Source organism: Neomonachus schauinslandi, chromosome 12, assembly GCF_002201575.2.
Source record: "Neomonachus schauinslandi chromosome 12, ASM220157v2, whole genome shotgun sequence".
Lineage (NCBI taxonomy): Eukaryota > Metazoa > Chordata > Mammalia > Carnivora > Phocidae > Neomonachus > Neomonachus schauinslandi.
This window is the reverse complement of record NC_058414.1, coordinates 47678448-47700632: the sequence shown is the minus strand read 5'-3', so window position 1 is coordinate 47700632 and position 22185 is coordinate 47678448. Positions and strand designations below refer to the sequence as shown.

General features: G+C 34.9%; 1 protein-coding gene across 1 annotated transcript in view; it reads left to right on the top strand.

Moving 5' to 3' along the window:
- MEOX2 (mesenchyme homeobox 2) overlaps positions 1-21933 on the top strand; it is a 63686-nt gene extending 41753 nt beyond the window's left edge. The window contains 2 exon segments of the mRNA XM_021689716.1: positions 6966-7138; positions 21709-21933. Coding sequence (XP_021545391.1) covers positions 6966-7138; positions 21709-21933 — 398 coding nt within the window.
- The last annotated feature ends 252 nt before the right edge of the window (positions 21934-22185 follow it).

The window sequence follows — 22185 nt, the reverse complement described above, 5'->3', positions numbered from 1 at the left end:
GGGCCCCATCTCAGGGCCCTGAGGCCAAAACCAAGAGTCAGACACTTAACTGACTGAGCCACCCAGAGCCCCCAGTCTCCTTGGTTTTAAATTTTATAATAGTGACACTGATTTGGTGCTTTCCTACCTCAACATCTTTAGAGATATCATTATAGATAAAAATGTAAGTAATATTCCTTGTCCCCATCTGCTATTAATTGATGCGTATAAGTGCTTTGAAAAGTTAATATAAAGCAACATTGCTGTGATGCTTTCTCTTTTTTTAAGCTGAAGGTTATTTAAATTCTGATAACAGAACAAAACCCCTTAGGATTATCACTGGAATCATAATCCACAACCAGAGCATGAAAATCAAAGTTCCAGCAGAGATTCAGAGCTAGGTGCTTAATATTGGGAATATGAAGATGAATAAAGCACATTTTTAAATCTTAGATTAGCTGGAGTCTAGAGTTCAGAGAAGTAAAGCAGACATGGAGATGAATAACAAGCTCAATAATTTATTATAAGAGATACTGCTATAAAAATATGTAAGAGTCACTATGGTGACTTGACAAAAAAGGCTCAGAACCATGGCATAAATGCAAGCCCTCACACTCTTAGAAGATGTAGGCTTGTCTTCCAGAAGAAAAACAAAACAAAACAAAACAAAACAAAACAAAACAAAAAACCTTTATGGAAGCTCTCCTTTTACATGTTCAAGGAATTTACCAAGCTGCTAGCAGAATTGATACTGAGTTTTTTGGTGCCTCACTGCAAAATCTGTAATGGTGTTTTCTGAAGTCATAAGAGATCAAAATCCTTTGCCCTTTTGACGGCTGTAAATTAGAAATGTCACCATTCTTCAGGCACTGCCAAGTTACTTATTGTCCCTAATTTCCGAAAAGAGTTTCTTTCCCTCCTTATTCTCTCAAGGATACAGTAACACCGTGTAACTCCAAGCCATTTCTTGATCTAAGAGCTAATAGGAGGTGGATGGGGGTGGGAGTGCCTATGCAAGTTTGCATCCTCTTCAGGCCCTTATCTATTGCTTCTGCATGTATTGGGATGTAAACGTCATTGCCAGGATTATCTTTATGTTTGCCTCCAACTACTGAATAGATGAGAACAGTAGTATGCATCAAACATTTATATCCTAGTTGAGGAAACAAAGAATATATATAGTGACAGAATGTGGTAAGCATTGGAAGAAAGAAACAAAGATCATTTGATGAGATCTCAGAGGAAGGGTACATTCTTTAAACTAATAGGATCAGAAAAATGGAATGGAATGCTGTATGTCAAAAGCTCTTCACTAGGGGTTCCATTGGAGGTGCAAATGGTGATTGTTGTGAAGTCCTTTGCTAGCAGGCACAGTTCAAACATGTACGTGTGCCTTCTTTTGATAGACAGATAGTCATGGTATTTCTGTAGTTTGTGTTTTCTCTCTGGGATATAGCAAGAGGCTTAAAGTCAATTCTGGGCATCTGTAACCAGTTTCTAATCCTAGAAGTATGTAGCAAGATTGAAGAAGTTTACATTTACCCAGAAGACATATGCTGGTTTTGTTTTTGTGTTAAATACTTTGAACTTGGTAGTGGGAACTAAAACTATGCTAAATTTAACTCAAGTAAGTTGTAATGTGTTCCCATTTTGTGTGTCTTTGTCTCTTTTTAAATTTTTAACAAAAATACTGTTTTATTAAATATATTTGGAATTATGCAATATTAATTTCATCAAAATAGTTAGTTCTTTGTGTATTTTACTTTGTATTTATGGCATAGAGGAAGAACTATTAGGTTGACATCCTCTCACTATCAGAAAGAACTACATAGTAAATAAATAATAAGAAGGGCAAGGTAATGGGGCGCCTGGGTGGCTCAGTTGATTGAGCGCTGCCTTTGGCACAGGTCATGATCCCAGGATTCTGGGACAGAGCCCAGCATTGGGCTCCCTGCTTGGCGGGGAGCCTCCTTCTCCCTCTCCCTCTGCTGCTCCCCCTGCTTGCGCCCTCACACACTCTCTCTCTCTCAAATAAAGAAATAAAATCTAAAAAAAAAAAAAAAGAAGAAGGGCAAGGTAATGAAATTAAAATCAATTGTTAATGTGTCATTCTTTAAGAATAAAGGGACTCCATTAAGAAGAGGCTGTAAGGTAAAAATGGACTCATACATTGATGGGCACAAAAAGTAGGGAATTGAAATAAATGATTGACTAATAATCAGAGAGGCAATGAGCAAGGAACTCCATAGAATGATTTTTGAATGTTGAATACAACTATTACCATTACTGGTACTATTACTAAACTATAAAATGGCCTTTGAAATTTGGGTTTGCTTTATAAGTAAAGAGAAACTATTATTGTAACTGTATGTTTTTCACATCAAAGGTGCAAGAAATAGCGGATGTTTTCAGTGCCTGTTCCTATTCTATATAGAGTATAGTGGTTTTCAGTCGCATTTTTCCTGTACCATCATGACTTATTCATTAGTAATAGTAGCTCACTATGGCTATGGTTCTCAAATCTGGAGAGTGGATCATGGATTGGCAAAAGGATTTAAGAACCCCTGGGGGAAAGTTGTTTATTCTGGGAAAAAAAAAATCTGGAGAGGCTGAAATTCCTACTCATTAAGAAGCTGGAGTAGCAAGTTGGATAAATTTCCCATAGGGTAGGCTATTTCCCACTTAAATGTGAAAATACTAGCATCTATAGGATTATTTATAGATTTCCCTGCCTCCATCCATAATCCTTATTCCACGTAAAGATAATTATTAGCTTCCTATACTAACTATTCAGCTTTGTTAATAATAACAGAATATCTGTCATTTTGAATAGATTACAAAACATTGATACAAGAAGTTGCAAAGGACGAAAATAGACAATGGCTTAGTATTTATTCTTCCTTCAGAATATGGAATAAATATTCATTGTTGTCTAAGCTATAGAGACATTCCTTTACATTTTGATATTTTACAGACATAGGTAAATTATGTTCTTCATTTAAACAAGTTAATAAGCTTACCCAGGATAGCCAAAAAATATACTCCATCATACTTTAATATTTCTCTTTTGCTAAAAAGCATTCTATGCCACTAGTGAACAGACCAAGCCCTTACATTACTTGTCTTCAATAAAACATTATTATCTTTTGGCATCCTCTTGCACTAGGGGAAATAAAAAGTCACATGTGGAGAAGTTCTAAATGCTAGACAGAAATGATCCTTGGAGGGCAATTTTTATCCTCCACGGAAGTATTGCAGACTTCTTCCATTAGCATAGTCCCAGGGAGCAAAAGGTTAGGGAACTGGGACTGCCAACTCTACCTGAACACATAAGTCAACATTTCCTCCAAGCAGCGAGGGAGTGTGAGAGTGCACCCACATGTGCATTAAAGTATCTGAGACGAGAAACAACAATTGTAATATTTTACTTTGGAATATACTGTACAGATGGTGACATTTTGTTTGTGGTTGTAGGGAAGAAAGTAAGGCAGTTTCCAGATTCCCCCCTCAACACCTACCATTTGGCATAGGATATGGGAGGTTGAAGAAAACGGAGGGATTTTTGCCTCAGTTGAAACAGCTGGAAAACAGATGGAAGCTGGTGTGCAATTTGCCAAAAGCCTTGTCCAAGTCTCCCACCCATTTTCCACCAAAGAAAAACTAGTCAGGTGATAGCAGTGGAGGCCTTAGGGTCAGCAAATGATGGGCTTCAGGACATGTTGGGGAAATAAAAAGAAAAAGAAAATTTAAAAATCCGAGTTTATAGGAAATACAAGTCCAGAAATGTAGTTCCAAGGAGCATGTTTTCAATAGGAAAGAAAATATGGGAGCAACATGGGTGAAAACCACAACAGAATCACGAATACACGGATGAAAGTGTACACAGAATTAATTGACATTGGTGCTACCTCAACTGTTGCCTTTCTCTCTCTTAGGTGATGAATTCAGGAAGCACACACCCACTCTTTGTCAAGTTAGGTACAATGTCATTATTCCACGTGCAATTATGTTAAGTGTAAGTGTGCACAGTTCACATTGTTTTAGTCACTGGATTTTACTCGCTGAGCTACTTTGGTTTGGAATTCAGGCATTCAATAAATTGCTTTTGGATTTAAATGTTGAATTATAGCCAGACTTTTGTTTAAATTCAGTCACTGGATATATAAACCTCCTGTTGTATATTTCTAGTTACAATGGGCATGTATATAGATCCACTCCAAGTGACCGTTCTTACAAGCCTTGGCCCAAGTTCTGTGCGCTTGTGTATTTGTGTGTGTATGTATGTATTGATTTTGAAGTACTTTTGAATACTACAAAAGTTAAAGTATTTCAAAAATAACAAAGTAATAGACTTTCCTCAATGTGAATTTGTTCATTCATGCTTATATAAGGGAATGTGTTGACCATGAATCATTCAAATTGAATTGCTCATAAGAAAAAATGCTCTGGCTTTGCTGTCAGTTTCCAGAGTTGCTTTACAGAAAGGAAAAGAGTATTGTCCCCATATAAAGAATAATCATCTGCAGATTTCAGACTGAGCATGGCTCCAGATTGGCAATAATACTTTTGATTCACATGGGAATATAGATCCTGTGAGAGGTACTTATCTGAGTATTCTAGGCTGTGACTGCATTTGCAGTCTGCCAGGACGGCCAATGGAAACATTAAATGAAAAAAAATTCAATCATCAGGAAGGTTTGCTCACGCAGAATAGCTAAATGCTGTAAAGATGTAGAGGTTGGCAGATCTGTAGCTAAAAAAAATAAGTGGTTGATGACTGGAGGTTCCACTTTGAGTCAGGCAAGTTGGCATCGTGTGAGCACAGCCTATCTGAGAGCTTCCACGTCATCTATTACAGAACTTCTCTTGTCCTAGTCCATGGCTTAGTATACAGTAAAGCCCGTGTGTGTCATATCACAAGCCACTTTTGCCCTGAATTGAGCCCTGCCTGCTCTGCCAAGGTGGGGAGCCAGTCAACACGGGTAAGTGTGACAAGCCCAGAAATGTGCTCAGTGAAATCTGAGAAATTTGCAACTGTGCCACGACATCAGTGAATCCTCCTGTGATCCCTCAGAGGAAAAGTAATGGCCAGTGCACCAAAATTTCGATGCAGACTGTTTGTAGTTGCTGCTGCTGCTGGACCTGCACAACTTTGCATCGGGCCAACGGAGATTCAGTAAGAGTCAGAACATAACTGTTTACATTGGAGTGCCTTGTCTGGTGGATTCCCATTATGCAGGGCCCTCTTGACTTCAGTGGGACTGTCCCCGCCAGACAGAAAAGAACATATATATATACTAAATACTAATGTATCTATATGTATTACTTAGCATATTTAAGCATCATTGGATGAAAAAACAGATGTTGCCCAAAAAGGTCTTTTCTAAAGTATACCATATTTGTCAATTAAAAAAAATTAAAATGTCATTCTGTATAACCTTTTCTTTAAGAGATGGGGGAGGGGCAGAGGAAAAGAAAGAGAGAGAATCTCAAGCAGGCTCCATGTCCAGTGCAGAGCCCAGTGTGGGGGCTCGATCTCACAACCCTGAGATCATGACCTGAGCCAGAATCAGGAGTAAGACGCTTAACTGACTGAGCCACCCAGGTGCCCCACACTTTGTAACCTTTGATTAACCATCATTTTTCCTATTTCGCTTCTCTCATTTGGGCTCATAGAAGACTTCATTGTACTCCCACCTGCTAAAGATGTCACAGTTTATGTGCACATGCTCAAAAATAGAGAATTGAAGTAAATTTTCAGAGAGCACAAACACACCACTTACCTTGATCATGTTGCTATTTCCGTGAAGATAGATTCAACATGAACTAGTAGAGCTGGTATGATTACCTGTTACTGGTTTATGTGGATTTTTTTTCCATTATAGGCTCACATTCTGTTCTTCAGTATATTAAGAATGTCTTCTAACCTACATCTCAGGGATATGATAAGGATACGTGAAATACTATATGTTAATTATGTCTTAAACGCATACGAAAAAAGATGGAACAATATGCTCCAAATTATTATTATTTGTAAATGGCATTATGAGATTTGATGTTTGGGTAGCTTTTGTTAGGTGTTGTTCATCTTTTTTTTTTTTTTTTTTGAGATTTGTTTACTTATTTTAGGGTGCCTGGGTGGCTCAGTCGTTAAGTATCTGCCTTCGGCTCAGGTCATGATCCCAGGACCCTGAGATCATGACCTGAGCTGAAATCAAGAGTCTGTGGCTTAACTCATTCAGCCACCCAGGCACCCTAGTATTGTGCATCTTCTGTTTATTTCACATGTAATGAAAATACATTTAAAAACTTTTTCATAGTTTGAATTATATGAACACAATTTTATTTATAGATTCCACATTGGAATACGTATTATACAAAATAAAAGAATCGCATTGCTATTGCCCTCAAAGAGACTGAACTTAAACAGAAATTAAAAGGTCAGTAAATAACGCACACACTCTTATGTATGCTTGTCTGAGTTTGAACTGACTTTTGTGGTCCAGTTGCTAAACATTCGAATTGCTTAAATATTCATATACTAAGTCAATGCTTTTTTTTTTTTTTTAGGAATTAAAAAGTTCAATCCTACTTAGATTACTTAGATCCCAAGTATACATGTTAAACAAGTTATAAAACACAATTTTACATCTAAAATTGTGTTCCAGAGGCGGTTTATTTATCTTTTTATCATATTAAGAGCAGTTACGTTTTTTGTTCATATTTTGAAAGAATAGTAGACAATTTGCAAGTTAGGCTGTGAGTCACATGAGAGGAGATCAAAAAAAAAGAAAAGGAAAAGAAAAAGAAATGTATCTTATTCTGTTGTGAGATCAGTCTTACTGCTCTCTATTTTTCCCATGTCTAACACAGTATCTGAAAAAGTAGTTAGTAAATGCTCCTGGTATGAATGATGTGATTGAATGCATTTGAATGAATGAAGTAAATCTAATTCTCTCTTACTTTTTTTTTTTTCTTTTTTCCAGACTCCCAGGAAGGAAATTACAAGTCAGAAGTCAATAGTAAACCCAGGAAGGAAAGGACAGCTTTTACCAAAGAGCAAATCAGAGAACTTGAAGCAGAATTTGCCCATCATAATTATCTGACCAGACTGAGGCGATATGAGATAGCAGTGAATCTGGATCTCACTGAAAGACAGGTAAAGTTGGACATTGTTGTGATATGGTAGTTTTAATTGTGTTGAGTCAACAGTCTTCTCTCACCATTTCTGAAATATTTAGATCTGTGGTTCTTAGATACCATTTGGAAGACAGGTATTCTATTCCATGATGAAGTTTTGGCCCAGCAAAATGACAAAATTAAGGATAAGATAGCATTGTTTTAAGGAAAACTACATTTATTCAGTTTAAGGAATCATCCTTTATTCTGTAATTGTGTCCTTCCTATATATTTTGGTTTAAAAATAATTATTTCTTGTATATAATGATGGCATACAGTGAGCAATCTTGTTTGCTTGTATTTTAAAATCTCCTTATTTTGGTGTAATAGAAAGCTGCAACCCCATGTTAGTTTCCTCTTGCTCAGACAGGGTTTGCTATGTAACACATTAACCCCCAAACCTCAGTGACATAACAAAAAAGTTCACTATTTGCTCACTCTCCATACTAACTTTACAAGTCCAGCATTGCAGACAATCACTCACTCACGGACACAGTCTGACTCTCTGGCATCTCGACATGTGGTGTCCTCGGTAACCACAGGAGGTAAGAAAGAGTTGGAGGTTCATGCATTGACCTTTAAATGTTTTCACCTGGAAATGACCCATGTCACTTCCATTTATACTCTAAGGTCCGGAAATCATCAGTGGTGCCGCTTAAGTTCAAGGGGGCTGGGAAATGATGGGAGCAAGGGCATATAGATCATTGGTAAATATTTCCCAAAGATTTTTGAAATTATATTGTTCTCAAAAATTTTAAATTCTGGCGTCGACTCACTTAGAGAACACTTTGAAATTATTGATGATCCGTGGACCCCAGTTGATAAAACCTAAAAAATGCTTTTTAATTAATTACATTTTAGGTCCTTTCTTGGATTTTATTTGCTCCAATAGTGCTCCCAGTGCATTCTTTTTATGGATTCTGATTTGCCCTGGGAGAATCTAGCCTACTGATGGTTAACAGTCGCTAATCTTTGGAAAAACATTCCTGAAAGGCAAATCCAAACATCTTTATGGACAGTGCAGTTATGATTGGCACTCCTAGGACTGGAGTCTCATTTCCTCTTTCACTGTATGCACCTTCTCCAGGGATCCCATTGGAACCAAAGAAATACCAACAGGGTGTGGACAAATGAATATTATCGTAGGAGAGCAAGTTATTTTATCCAATTTCTTAAATCATCTGCTTTCCTTCTTTTAATTTCTGGATTTCAGCTTTTGGTAGGATATTTCTGGGTAGTGGGAATATATCAAGAAACACTTTTATGTGGTTTTATTTATTGGCAGCTTATATTTTATTAAATATTATGGCTAGTACCTAAGTTATAAAGCACAACATTTTCCTTCCCTTGAACTTCACATACAAAGTTCCCTCCGTAAGTGTACAACATTTGGCATGCTGGAAAGAAGAATCCAAAATCTACATTATTGGACATCTGTTTTATTTTCATTTTTTTAAAAACTGGGAGCAGATAAAGAAAAGAAGGGTGGGGAGGAATTACATGTTAATGTCCTTATATATATCAGTGAATTCTAGGAAATGCAATCATGTTTTATATGATACATAAAGGAAACAAACTAGGATTTGCTTCCAAGCTACAGAAATAATGGGATGCAGTACTATACTCTTGAAGTCAAGAGAAAAGTGAAGATTCTGTGCTTGCTATCCTGGGGATGGCTTTGGTTACCTGTGATTATCTGATTATAAGGCAGAGGTTTCACTTTTGGTTTAGAGTAATTTATTTTTATAAGCAATTCTAGAAATTTGGTCTGGGAATTTTTTAGGTATTTTCGATATGTATTTTTCTTCCTGAGTTGCCATTTATAGAAAATAATGATATGCAATTTTAAGCAAAATTATACACACACACACACAATTTTAATCTTGTTTTTGTTTTTTAAAGGTCCCTTTTCAGTTTTGTATCAGTTAGCCTTTGCTATGTAACAAACCATTCAAAAATCTTAGTGGTTTTAACCAATAACCAACGTTCAGTTTGCTCACAATTTTGTAGGTCAGTGATTTTGACGAGGCTCAACTGGATAGTTACACTGCTGGACTTACCTAAATCCCTCATAGAGCTGTAGTCACCTGGTGGGTTTGAAGAGCTGGTTGGTCTAGATAGCCTCAGCTGGGACACTTGTCTCTGTTGTGTGTGGTTTCATCTTCTTCTGATAGGTTCCCTGGGACTTTTCAAATGGGGATAGAAGCATTGCCAGAAGTAGAAGAAAAACTCCAATGTACAAGGGCTTTCAAAGACTCTGCTTACCTCACATTTATTATGCCTCACTGTCTAAAGCAAGTCATATGACCAAGCACAGTGTCGACGTAGAAGGGGACCATCTAAAGGAATGGATACACGGAAGGAAGGCAACATTTGTTGGAGGCCATTACTGAAATGATCTAACCAAAGTGTCATAGGGGAAAAAACAAACAAACAAAAATCCTTGAGATATAATTGGATTTTCAAAGAACTGAAATTTTGTTTTGTGCAGATTTTTTTATCCTATAAATCTTTATTTCCAATTTTGCAAGTTAATATGAAAAGGAGATTCATTTATATGGAATCCAAATTCCCACAATCAAAATTAAGTCTTTAGAGGGCCACTATGTGTTAGTAAGAAAAAAGTGAATTATTATGATAAAAATTTGAACAAAACGACTAGATTTTCCAATTGGAATTGTGTATTCTTAGGCCAGTAACAATCTCCCTAAGGCATAAAATGGAAATTAAAACTACCTTCTCTTGCTTCTACTCAGGTTTATATGTCATAATGGGTATGAAAGGATTTCTAGCATAAACTATAAAACACAGTTGTCAACCAAAGGGGGGAAATGTCTACCGTTCAAGGTATAGTGAATTAATTATTTTGTAACACAAATATTTGTTGAGTTAGATGCTAGAAGTAAAACCTTGCTAAAATAAGCTAGACAAGTTTTTGCTAGAACATGGGAGAGGCAAAGATTGATGAAGTACTAACAATCGTGATGAGTGTTGAATATTACAAGAGAGGAATGACAGGGTTGTATAGGAGAATGTTCCTGATTCTGCCAGATTTCATTTTATTCCTAGACTTCTGTGTACACGCAGTATCTTAAATTGAGTATCTGAAGGCTTTATTTATATCTTCTGGGATGAATTTTACTATGCTAAATTTATCAGAAAAATATTGTATGCTGTCAGTCATCAATTTTACTCTTCTTAAAGGTCTGAAAGCATATTCCTTCAAGATGCAAGAGCTTTTGTCCCAGTGAGATATTTTCAGTTTATTTTCTCAAGCTTGGGCTTTTAAATTTATAAATATAGAATTATAAAATGAACCCATTTCATTCATCTTCTTTTAATTGTGACACAACAATTCCATCACTTTAATTTTGCACTAATGCTATACCTACTTATCTATGTAATCTATATCCTAACCCTATATATTCTTAAATAACACCCCTTGTATAGGATTTCCTGATGTAAAATATTCTAATTATAGACATGTACTTTTTTCATTTCCATTCTGCAAGATTTATCTTTCCATACTTTAAAATAGCCTGAGACTTATATCCAACTCCATATTTTACAGTGTTTTCCTTATCTTTAATAGAATTTTCAATCCCCTACAATGTTTTTTCTTGACTTTGTAAAAGCTTTTCAAGACTCAAATGCAAAGGTAGAATTCATATGTGTATAATGTAAAAAGAAAAAAATAAATATTAAATAATCTATAATAATTTATGGTGGAATTGTTTCACAGAAATAACTTTCTCCTAAATGAAAATTTAATTTATAATCAGAAGTAGTCTTTAGATGTACTTTCATCTAGGAATTTTATATAATTGCCTATTAAATATGCCTATGTATAACTTATATGTTATTTGTACATACCCCTACTTTGTTTATATCATGAATCAACATACTTGCTACATTTTATTATAGGCCACGTACATGTCATTATAAAGACTTACTATAAAAAAACAGATTTGCTAGGATGATTAGGTTTCCTTTAAGGAAAAAAGTAAGATTAAATCCTTAAATATCACTCAGGACCTGAATTTTCAAATCCCTACCTGAAGAATAGTTCTGCAATTTTGCAAAGAAGTCAGATTCTTAATGCTTGTGTCTCCCATAATGCAATGCCTTTACAGGTCAGGGAAGTCTATAATCCCCTTTGAACTCCATCAGGTCAAAGAAGAAGAAGAAGAAAAAAAAAGAGGCTCATTCTGCAAAGTAATTCCACATTAGCACATAGGTATTAAAGAAAATTATGTTAAATAAAAATGGAGATACTAGAACACAGTTGAGCTTCAAATATTTTTAATTACATAATGCTGTTGTGTGGAAGTTACCATTCTAGTATCTCCCAGCTTCTAACGTAGAGTTTCCATTTTACAACATATTCTCACATACCCTCCTCAATCAACAGCTAATAAGCCTCAGTTGGCAGAGCCACTTGGAATATTTTGAAGAGCCAGTCTAAAGACCCTCCTGTCCCAAGGTATTTTTACATTTGACATGCTTATTCTGGCCTTTTCATCCGTCCAGACACACTTGGAGAAAGCTGCTGCCAATTTTGTAATATCTCACAGTGGGAAGAAGAGAGAAGGCAGCTGCATGAAACTGTAACAGGAGTGACAAAATGGACATTTTTATACAGCTAAAGCTGCCAAATATAGGAAGAATGGGAGAGATCCTTTCATTTCACAAAGCTAATCAAAGGTGCAATGTTGCAGATTTGTAAACTAGCAAAGATTACTGGAATAAACAGACCGAATTCATGATTCCTCTGCCAAGATAAATGGAAAATCCCACCTACTTGGATCATATTCCATTAGTGGAAATGAGAGGGATTATGCTTTGTTTGTTACTCCTAAATCATTAAATGGCTCAATGCCAAGTATTTTCAAAATAGGCATCCGTTTTTTGGATCACTATGAAGGAGAATTTTCCATGGGCCAAATAAACAGTGGTTTTGTCTTTTGCTCATCAATTTACACAATCCCTGTCCTTTGAAAGTTTATTTCTATAAATTCATATGAATACTTCTAGTTATTTAGCTAATAAATTATTCTCCATGACCAGACATACTGTGTGTTTAAGGTAATTCAAGACTACCTCTGAAGCCAATGATGTTAGAGTATTTCCTCATTTTCTTTAGAGTAGTATTTAACAGTCACCTGAAGTCACAGTAAGATGTTTCTTTGCTTAAGTCATGGTGTGTCTGCTATTTTAAAAGATTAAACATGAGGGGTGCGTGGGTGGCTCAGTCGGTTGGGCATTGACTTTTGGTTTTGGCAAAGGTCGTGATCTCAGGGTAGTGGGTTAGAGCCCCTCCTGGCCTCGGGCTCTGTGTTCAGTGGGGGAGCCTGCTTGAGATTCTCCCTCTGCCCCTCCCCCCTGCTCACTCTCTGTCTCAAATAGATGAATAAAATCTTAAAAGAAATAAAAATAAAAATAAAAAAATAAAAGATTAAACATGAGTTGACCCCTACTAGAAAAATGGTGGTTAGCATAAGGTGGAGGAGTTGATGGTGGCATATGATGGAATCTTCAATTGTAATGGAAAGAGGTATTGCCTGGGTGCTGCTGTTTTTTTTTTTTTTTTTTTAAAGAAATGCATATGGACAATGCACAATCTTGACTTTTTTTTTTAAAGATTTATTTATTTTAGAGAGAGAGTGCGAGCAGGAGGAGGGGCAGAGGGAGAGGAAGAGAGAGAGAAGCAGACTCCCCACTGAGCAGGGAGCCCGACTCAGGGATCGATCCCACAACCTCCAGATCACCACCCCAGCCAAAATCAACAGTCGGAGGCTTAACCAACTGAGCCACCCAGGGGCCCTGAGACAATGTACAATCAAAAAGCAGATTCAGAACTATCTTACATACTACAAAACAAAGGCTATGAAGTAAGATGAGTAATGTAAGACAATCAATTATAAAGCAAGATCTATAAAGAAAAGTTCAATGATTTAACTCTCTCCTAAGTCAATTTTTAGAAATATTACCTGTATAATGTAGAAGGCTGAGAAATAAGCAATTGATTGATCTCTAATAATTTACAAATTTAGATATCCAAACATGAAATAATGTAGAAAAAAATCTCAGAAAAATAAGGCCTTACCCTTATTGAAACAGCCTTGAGAATATATAACAAATCAATTTTTTTAAATATTAGGTGGATAGAGATAGTAATATACAGATATGTATCTATATGTATATATACATATACACACATATATATACACATACACACACATATATACACACATATATATACATATATACACAGACATATATATGAATGTATGTGTATATATACATATAGATACATATCTGTATATTGCTATCTCTATATCTATATATATATATACACACACACACCTATAAAATGAGCCTTTATTTTAGAAACTTTATTAAAATTTGCTCTACAGATTCTTGCTATGAGCATTCATCAAATTGATATAATGAAAGGATAAGGATAATTCTTTTTAATCTCAGAATTGCCACATTTTATTTCCCGATTTCTTCAAAAAGGAAACAAATATATTAATTGATACTTAATCAGTAAACCAACAATAACATTCTGAAACATAACGTGCATTGTATCACAGGATCACCTTCTTATTTTATTTTATTTTATTTTTTTAAGATTTTATTTATTTATTTGTCAGAGAGAGAGCACGCGTAGTGGAGAGGGGCAGAGGGAGAGGGAGAAGCAGGCTTCCCGCCGAGCAGGGAGCCCGCTGCGGGGCTCGATTCCAGGACCCCGGGATCATGACCTGAGCCGAAGGCAGACGCTCAACCGACTGAGCCACCCAGGCGCCCCTGGACAGTTTTGGTTTTTTGTTTTGTTTTGTTTTTAAATTTTTGAACTTTTTCCAGATATTTAGGTTATTGACTATTTTTTGTGGTCAGTGCATTTGAATACGATAGTAATGATTACTATTACGCTTTCTTAAAATAATCCTAGGTCTAAGGAAGGATCCCTAAATCTAGTAAATGAAATGATGAGTGTAGTGAAGTTTCATATATATTATAATAATGAAGTTAAGCTTGTCTAGAAGTAATCAGAATATTAATTTCATTGGGTTGAACCATAGGAAGTTGCCTATTATTCTACTGTACTGATAAAAATAGTGTGTTCCTATGTTTCAACCACATACTTATATTTGATGGGTTTCACTTAATTAGATCATGACTAGAAGAGTCTGTTAGTCAAAATGGTATATACTGACTGTGATATGCTGCTAACTCTTGTTAAACATCATTCCAGAGATTAGTCAAAATGTTGAGAACAAAGGCCATCATTCTAGTTGATCTAGGGGTGTGAACAAAATAAGTACGGGTAGTGGCTCAGAATACACAAATTCTATGTATTAAAGATTTGCTAGTCAGGGATTTTTTTAACACAATAAAGGATAAAGTTTCCTAATTTAGTTTTGGTGTGTCCACACAAATTTACTGAAGTCATATGTTCATACTACGCTTAGGTAACCAGTATTTCACTTAAAATAACTAAAAGGCACACCTATTTTTTAATTGTGTAAGAAATAGCATTAGGAATAATGAATTTTCACTGTAAATTAGTATTATTGAAATAAGCCATTTGAGTTGAATTTCCTCAGGTATGACAGAAAGAGGTATTGTTGTTAGCATCCATTATTAGTGTGACATTTCTAAAAAGTCAACTAAAAGGAATCACTCCTCTGAAAATTTTGCCCATCATGTGAATGACTACTTTGGTTGCATTTTTGGAAAGGAGAAATGTGCTATTGGCTTGTAATTATACCCATGACATATGATTTATTATGGAGAATTTCATTTGTTGCCTCAAAAAAGTTATTTTTTTTGAAATATATAATTTGCCTAGGGCTCCCAGTAGCTAATGTGTATTCAGTTTGTTTAAAAATATGCAAAATAGTAAATATTTTATGACTACATTGGTGAGCCTAATTCTCAAGCATTCTAAATAGGAAAAAAAAAAAAGAGGCTTCAAAACTGAAAATTATAGAGGTGAGGAAATGATTCATTGGTCATAAACATTGTGCTAAAATAGAGGATAATCATGAAAGGCAGCCCTCTAAACAAGAATTCAGGCTTTAGTAATGGAATATGTCGTAACACCCTTCATCCTCCTAAACATACACCCTGTACCTCCCAACCCCAAGTCGCATGGCTATGGAAACAGCACAGTCAGCTGGTTGCTGCTTCTGTGCACTTCTTGAAAATAGCTAAGGGATTCCTTCTCTTAATCAGATATAAATCTATTCAGGCAGGAAGAGTATTTCTTTTCCACATTTTTCATCCTTACCTTATGGAGCATTGGTTCTAATTCTTCAGTTCAACTGCTGACTTTGCCACTGAATTACTTGGTTAAGTCTTTCCAGGGCCTGTTTACCTTGGCTTACCAGATAGCTGCTGTGACCAAATTTAATCACAGGGCATGTGATTAAATCTGCAAATTGTACTTAATGAAATTATTCTTCGCATGTTTTCACGTGGTAAAGATGTGAATAAATATTTGTTAGATAATGTCTACAGTATTTCAAGCGCCCAGATACAAATGAAAACAGAGTATTAAATCTACAAATTCCAGATGTTTAGAAACCTCTAGATATGTCACTGAAATATTCAGTTTTCGTCCAGATGTTTGGTGTTAACGATTGTTTCTTCAAAAGACAGACATTTATGGTGTTATATAAATATGGGTCATGGCCTTATGTAGTCTAACATCCTATCAATCTGTTTGCCTCTGGTCATCTTAGGAAATTGTGTGGCAGTTGCAGATGCATGTTTCATTTGTGTTCTCCTGTGATATATTGTGAGCCCTAAAAGGACAGGTATTATGGACTTTTATATGGAAGGCTGTAATGTGAATGACTAAATAAATTAAATAAAAAGATAAAACGAATGTTTAGCAAATGGCAGTGATGATTCTCACAGGACAAAATATGATTTCTAAATTCTGAAATACGTCACTCAAACAAATTAATCACAGCAAAAATCACTTGGCTGCTTTCTTCAGTAAAAACAGTCAAGATGTGAACAAATGATTTTCTGTTTATTTAAACAGTAGTTTGATCATCCAGGAAATGTAAATACTAAGGGATAACAAGTGAGACTTCTTCATAATAAGCAAATGTTCTGAAAAGTAAGGTGTCAAACTGAGCAAAATATTCACTACCATAATATAGCAGGCTGTTATATATTTGTTACTTTTTAATATGAATATTTTTGAAAGCTATCTGTATGCGTAGATGTTAGGAGTCTATAAGGTTTGGTTCATATTGCTTTGATTTCATGAATAATAGTATTTTTTCATAACTCAAATTCTTGGGATAAAGAATTTATTTTTATCTGAGCTGGTAATCATACTGTGTAACAAAACAAAATGCACTTTATATGGAATCTTGCCTTAGATCCAAGCTTGAAAAAGGAAATATTTGTAAACAAAAACAAAAACCTCATTTATCTAGCACTTTCCAGAGAAATTGTATACTAGAAACTAAAATTGGCTTTAGGACCCTGTTAAAAATAATGAAAGTTCACAAAATTTATATATTATGCTCCAAGATGGACAGATTTGTTTTAATTATCTGCAAAATGTTTGATGACCCAATTTCCTGCAACCTATGGTATTGCTCTAGGTTGCTAGGACAAAAATTTCGGATGCCAATAATATCAAGAGCATGAGATTCCCAGAGGAAAGAAATAATTTGCTATAATAATTATGTGGCAGTATAGCCGTGTGGAACAGTGACCATAGGGGTAGAGTTCTTTACTATATCATGGACCATTGGGAGAATCTCTTAATGGTGGATTAACAACGATACCAACTAGAACAACAAACAGTTTAAGGATATTCTATAAAATATGAAGCTAATCTTTATATCAAAGGCTTTCATATACAGTCAGTAAACTGTTCCTTACGTGTTTCTTTTCTTGACTCTGAATGTCTTGAGGGCAGGGACTTTGTCTTATTCATTTGTACATTCCCTCCCTCTAATCCCTCCCATTTTTGATCTAACACAGTAGCTGTTGCTAGACATTCACTAATATCAAGTATATGAATGAATAAATGGAGCTTGAAAGTCACCAAGGAAATGTGAGATTGATTTTACTCTGTCTAGTTTATAAATGCAGATTAATATATAAAATGCACGTGTAAACTTTAATTAAAATAAATAGCATATTTATTTTTTAAAAATGAAGTGTCAGGCATTTGAATGATTATACTTTAGCTAACTTATAAACAAAACAAAAAGCTGTTTTTTTCAATTCAACCAATGAAGCTGGATTATAAAATGATACTAAATTAGACTATAGTTTGTTTATTTATAAAACCTTGGTGTTAATAATCTAGTGGAAATATTGATTTATAATCTGGGATTACGTTTATAGATTTGTTTTTAATACTGTGATGCTAGTAGAAAAACATATGCTTTTCCCTAAAATCTTTCTCATTTCAATTCACCTCAATATTTTATAGTATATTTGAAAATAAATCTGGACACACTGACTTTTGATATTTTTCCATTTTTATATGTATCCATCATGTATTTGTTGCTGTTTTTTGTTCTGTTATTAATTTCATGGCATTCTGGTATCAAATACGTAATTTAATCTCTAAAGGAAAATAGTATATAATTACTGTATAATTATCAAATGCTTTCACATCCATATACATGTGTGTGTCTTTATTCATATATCCATACATGTATGTAGGCGTATATAGCTACCATTGAAAATTATGAAAGCCTTTTATCAGTCTGTTTTAAAAAAAAAGTGAAGTGGCAAATTTTCACATGGTCACAGAAAACAACACAAAATAGCCTCTACAACTTCTAAAATCAATACCATATTCTTACATTTTTCTCATTTAGAATTGCACATAACAGGTTTTATACTGTTATTATAGAATTACTGTACCCCTTCTCCCAGAAAAGGAAATAAGTGTAGATTTTAAAAGAAATCTATTCCTCCCATTTTCTGCTAAGATTATTTTGACTGAATATTTCAGCTCTTGGTGACAATGATGATGATGTGTTTCTTCCATCTGGAATTGTCCACGGAGAAAATGTCCCTATGGAGAATCTTGAAAGGCTCATTATTCCAATATTACAAATATGAAAATTGGGGTAGAGAGAAGTATAATTTTCTCAAATTCACACAGAAACTCAGAAGTGAAGCCAGGAGTAGAGCCCAACTCATGTGGAAAAGATCTAATGCAACATGCAATGTCAAGCTTGCAAAGGTAATTAAATTGAGTAGTATAATTACCTAAATTATAGTACAGGAAATAGTGTCATATTTACGAACCTAATTATATCGAGTGGGAGAATTACATGAATGATAGTAATCATATGGATGGAGTTCACATACTTTATATGCTTTACTTCTCTAGTCTAAATACTTAAAAAGTAGGAGTTTGAAACATAACAGGAACAACAACAACAAAAGCCCAGTCTGAATCCAAACCACCCCCAGGTTTAAATTCTGGCACCCCATTTTCCCCTCTGTGTAATCCTAAACAAGTTACTTAACCTTTGAGTCTCAACTTCCTCATCTAAAAATCGGAGTAATGTCAAAGGTATCTGGAGAAAATCATGACTATTAGAAATAGTTCATAAACAACACCTATAGTATAGTTGCCCAGCCTTAAATAGGTATATAATAAAAGGCAACTACTGATCGTTTCACTATTAAGTAACAGTAACACATGAACACCCATCAGCTAGTTTTTGTTGTTGTTGTTTTTAAAGTTTACTTATTTATTTTTTAGTAATCTCTACACTCAACATGGGGCTCGAACTCACAACCCTGAGATCAAGAGTCGCATGCTCCACTGACTGAGGTAGCCATGCAGCCCAATCAGCTAGTTTTTAACCAATCTTCTTTTATTACATTTTCTGAGTTTTTAATCAATCTTTTTCAACATTTTCTTATTTTTTAAAATTGTCAAATGGATTAATATATATTTAGAGTAATGTATATTTATAAGAGTTCAATTATGGCCTCATAGGCCAATGAAAATCCAGAGTTGAGAAATGTCTTATTTATTTATTTATTTATTTATTTATTTATTTATTTATTTATTTATTTTTGATGCAAACATCTGAGGAAACTGTACTACTTTTGATGGAGTATTGTGATTTGAAGACCACTAAAATAAATACATTTTTGGAAATTTAATAGATTCCTCGTCACCTTCTCTTTAGCACTGTGCATTTACAGAAACTGATACTGGTTTTTAAATGAAAATGGAGGATATTCAAAATATTCCTGAAGTAGACTAAAACAGAACTATGTCTACCAGATATAAAGACTTATTATGAAATTTAATAATTAAGACTGTGATTTTGTCATAGTGTTAGAAAAATTGAGTGCATCAATAAAGCTGTACATACATGGAAACTTGATTTATGACGGAGTTGAAAGAGTGATCACTGGAGAAACGGTGGACTCTTTAATAAATAGTTTTGGGCAACTTGTTATACATATGGAATAAAGAAAATTTAGGTCTTTTCTTTGAATTTCATGAATTATTTCATGAATTAAGCACTTCAATTTGAAATGCAAACCTCAAAACTCTTAGAAGAAGACATAGAAGAATATCTTAATGACCTTGAGAGAAAGAGGGTTCTTAATGAAGATGTAAAAGTGATAGCAATTGATAAATTTGAGTATATTAAATTTTAGGGTTTCCAATCATCAAAAGGCACTTTAAGGAAAGGAAAAAGACTATAAATTGAGAGAATATAGTAGCAGCCATATAAGTGCAAAGCATTAATTTAGCATTCAGAACATTTTCTAAAGGTCTGTAAAGAAAAAATTAAAAAGAATTCAATGCAAACAAGACATACCAGAGGCATTTCACAAAAGAAGATTTAAGCATCATTTTAAAGAAGTTTTACTTCAGGGACGCCTGGGTCGCTCAGTTGGTTAAGCGGCTGCCTTTGGCTCAGGTCATGATCCCGGGGTCCTGGGATTCAGCCCCACCTCTGGCTTCCTGCTCAGCCGGGAGCCTGCTTCTCCCTCTCCCTCTGCTGCTCCCCCTGCTTGTGCTTTCTCTCTCAAATAAATAAATAATATTTTTTTAAAAAGATATTTTACTTCATTAGTAATCAGGAAATGCAAAGTAGGAACATGGTAAGATAACATTTTTAGTCACATTGGAAAAAAATTGGTAACTCCAAATAACTCCAAATGTTGATGTAGATGTGGATCAATAACAACTCTTACACAGTGGACTGTATGTATGTATGTGGGGGGTAAATTGATGCAGCTTTGGAAAACAGTTTTTCTGTATTATCATGTTAAGTTGAATGTTCATATACTCTGCGACCCATTGATGCAATCCCTGGATATACACTTAGAGAAGTTCTATCATATTTTATCAGAACACAAATGTGAAAATGTTTATAGCAGCATCATTTATAAAAGGGGGAAAAAAAAGAATTCAAGTGCCCACAGACAGAAGAATGGATAAACTGTGGTATATTCAGACAATTGAATAGTATATGATCATAAAGAATGAATGATTGAAGTCTCTTGAATCAATATGGGTAGGTCAAGAAGACTGTAGTTAGACAGTCCATTTTGATAAGCCTAAAAGACAAGCAAAATTAAACAGTACTTTTTCAGGTTACATGTGCACAAACTGTTGTCTATGTTTGTTTGCTTGTTTTATATAAAGGTTTAGAGATGATAAGCACAAAATTCAGGCTTGTGGTAACTTTGAGTGGAGTAGACAGATCAATGCAATGTAAAAGCACCACTTAGCTTAATAAGAATAAACAATGATGAGAAATACAATGTGAAAGGAACATAAAGTTCCTCCAAAACAAGAAGATGAAATGATGCCAATTTTATTCTGGTTCTGAAAATAAATGGTCATTTAATGCTTATTTATTTATTTTTGTTTTATTATATATACACTTTAGTGTATTAGGCAAATTCAATTAAATTTTAGAAGGAAAACTTATGTCTACAAAGCTTAAGTGAAATATATATATATATATAATTGGAAATATAAAGTTTCTGAGGTGAACTCACACCGAGGTGGTGTGGTCATATAAAGCTTTGTGAATGCAATGGCACAGAATGGTCCTTCAAGATGTAGCTTCCCCAACAGCTGAGTATGTTTTAAATTGGTTCAGGTATTGACAGCTAGATGTCAAGTCAAAGAACTTGAGAGGGAGAAATGTTTGACCAAGATAATTATTAAAATGTTAGCTGATCTTCATAGAAACTCTTTATAAAGCCAAGTACCTTTGAGCAACCCAAAATGACAGAGTTCTTTCCCATCTATTCTTTTTATATTGCAAGTCATAAAATATGAAATATAGTACTGTGTATGCATCTTCTGAAAGTTTAAATCACTATCATAAATATGGGATCTGGTTAAATTCAGTGCTGGTTTATTTTCATATTCACTCCTTCACAGTGTCCTTGCCTGTCTTCGAGGGGCTGTTTGTACATTGGCGACCCAAAAGGAGGGAAAAAATGCCATTTCATTTTCTTTCTTTCTTTCTTTCTTTTATTTGTTCCTTTTCTTCATTAAAGGTGAAAGTCTGGTTCCAGAACCGGCGAATGAAATGGAAGAGAGTAAAAGGAGGACAGCAGGGAGCTGCCGCTCGAGAAAAGGAACTGGTGAATGTGAAAAAAGGAACACTTCTCCCTTCGGAGCTCTCGGGGATTGGTGCAGCCACCCTCCAGCAGACAGGGGACTCTCTAGCAAATGAAGACAGCCACGACAGTGACCACAGCTCAGAGCACGCACACTTATGATGCATAACGAGGCTCAGCTCTCTTCTCAGGAAAGAAATGGTGTGATGGCAAGCCTTACTCAAACATCGTTTACACAGAGAGAGGACTATGACAGTGATTTTTTAATATTATTAAATTCAGCCATCTCCAGTCTGTTTTTCATTTTCTGATTTATAGAGGGTTTACACTAAGTGCCACTTATGAAAGATGCTTCCGCAGTGAAGATGGAGGTGAACTTGCTTTGACTATTCCAGATATGTTGGTCGTGTGTGT